The sequence below is a fragment of the Ornithodoros turicata genome, unplaced genomic scaffold (genome assembly GCF_037126465.1).
Source record: "Ornithodoros turicata isolate Travis unplaced genomic scaffold, ASM3712646v1 ctg00001049.1, whole genome shotgun sequence".
Classification (NCBI taxonomy): domain Eukaryota; kingdom Metazoa; phylum Arthropoda; class Arachnida; order Ixodida; family Argasidae; genus Ornithodoros; species Ornithodoros turicata.
This window is the reverse complement of record NW_026999448.1, coordinates 291448-293477: the sequence shown is the minus strand read 5'-3', so window position 1 is coordinate 293477 and position 2030 is coordinate 291448. Positions and strand designations below refer to the sequence as shown.

The window sequence follows — 2030 nt, the reverse complement described above, 5'->3', positions numbered from 1 at the left end:
GTAATTGTGCCTGATGGTGGCAAATAGATTGAGCACATGGTGACTATCCTGTCTAGACACACCTGCACAGCTACAGCTTCCAAGTGTGTAACTAGGCGAACAGCTTTGGTTGGGAGAGATCCTCGCGTGACGATCGCAACACCACCAGTTGATCGGGTGGCGTCAGTTAGATCTCTTCGAAAGACATTGTGTCTACACAGTGGATTTTGTGTTTGTGTATTCAAATATGTTTCTTGAAGACAAAAACATGATGTGTTATACTTCTCGAAAAGATCGTTGACGTCATCTACATTCGATAGTAACCCACGGCAATTCCATTGGGGAATTGTGTGCTGCATAATGATTGCAGTACTAAGAAGAAGGATAAGTGTCAGAAACTTTTGCCGACTAAGAAGAGCTTTCATTACCTATTTTTTGTTCGGGGTGTGACCCGTGGCCTCGTGGGCTTTTTCCGCGCGGCCGCAAGCTCCTTGTCAGATATGTCAGGGAGTGACCCATTCCCCGACAGACTAGCCTTATTCTTTTGGAGGACTTGGGAGCTCGTGCTCGCAAAGGAGCGCTCAGAGCTCGTCTCGTCCTCGCAATCCATGGATGTCACCTCCGTGGACTGTGAGGACAGGAGTGACGTCGGTGTTAGTGACGCCACTGGAGTTTTGGAGACTGGAGGTGGATGTGCACCTCCTTGAACTTCTTTTGTGGTTGTCTCTGTCAGTAGTGATTGCTCGGTCTGCGTGTACTGTGTTACTAGTTTTACTTTCTGTTTTACGGCTGTGGAAAAAGATTTTTCGAAACAGATGGGAGCTACTTTTTTTCTGGCTTCTGGGTAACTGATGTTCTGTGTAACCTTACCGTGCAGGACTTCCTTTTCGTATTTCCACTTTGTACAGGACCTCGAGTAGGATGGGTGGTTGGAAGAACAGTTGACGCAGCAGTCTGGCCCTTTGCATTCTTTGGTCTCATGGTCAGACTTTCCACACCGTGCACAACAAGCAGAGCCGTGGCACCCGTCTGCAGCATGTCCAAACCTGTTGCACCGAAAAGAGCGCAACGGGTTCGGAATGTAAGGTCGGACATCTGCTGACAGGTAGCCTACTTTTAGTTTTGTTGGAAGTGTGGGCCTGCCAAAAGTCAGTACTATGTTTCGTGTGGTGATGTACTCGCCATTTTTACAGATTTTGATTTTGCGTACATCAACAACATCCTGATCTCTGAGCTCCATCAAGAATTCTTCGGGTGGCACGTCAACCAGCTCAAAGACTGAGATGACACCCCTGCAAGTGTTTAGTGTTTTATGCATCGAAGCTGCAATCTTTACTCCCATCATTTCATGAGCGTTCAATATACGGTTGCAGTCTTTCTCATTGGTGCATTTTATCAGCAAGTCCCCAGATCTGATACGTTTTATTTCCGTGACATTTTTAGACAGGGATGCCACCGCTTTTTCAATAAAAAATGGTGACATCTTTCCCAGTGGTACGTTTTTCTCTTTTTCAGAGTCTGCACTAGACAGTACTATGTACTTGGCAATGAACTGTTTAGATGTACTTTGTAAAGCTTTGGTCCGTGGTCGCTTTGCGGCCACGATCTCAAGAGAAGAAGAAAATTTACCCATACAGGTTTGTTGAAACGAGTATTCCAAAGAGTCGCCCGTACTTCATACTCATACATACGGGAAGGTCACGGAGATTTGAAAACCCATCGGCCGGAGCTCGACCAATGCCCCGACCGCCACCGTTCAATGTTTCTGCCCTTCGCCTTACATCCCCTCGGCACGGTACAGATAACACCTTGGGACTGGGGGCTGGGGTCCGTGGTGGCGCCACTCAGCAAACACCAGCCGAAGCCGGTGCCCCCTGCGGGGACGTTTACATGATGTTTACGTGATTACCGTCGTGACAAATGGTCGACACAGCAGTTTTGCGGTACGTTTTATATGTTGCTCATCCTGGACATTTTTCGCTACCCGATTTCCTGTCCAAAACAGCTACGACTGCATCAATGTCACTTCACCCATGAATTCCTTCATCAGT

General features: G+C 47.5%; 1 protein-coding gene across 1 annotated transcript; it reads right to left on the bottom strand.

The window, feature by feature from the left end:
* Positions 1–403: 403 nt before the first annotated feature.
* LOC135376169 (uncharacterized) lies at positions 404–1321 on the bottom strand. The gene has a single exon (XM_064608764.1). It carries the CDS (start codon positions 1319–1321, stop codon positions 404–406), a length of 918 nt encoding a protein of 305 aa, XP_064464834.1.
* Between the last annotated feature and the right edge of the window lie 709 nt (positions 1322–2030).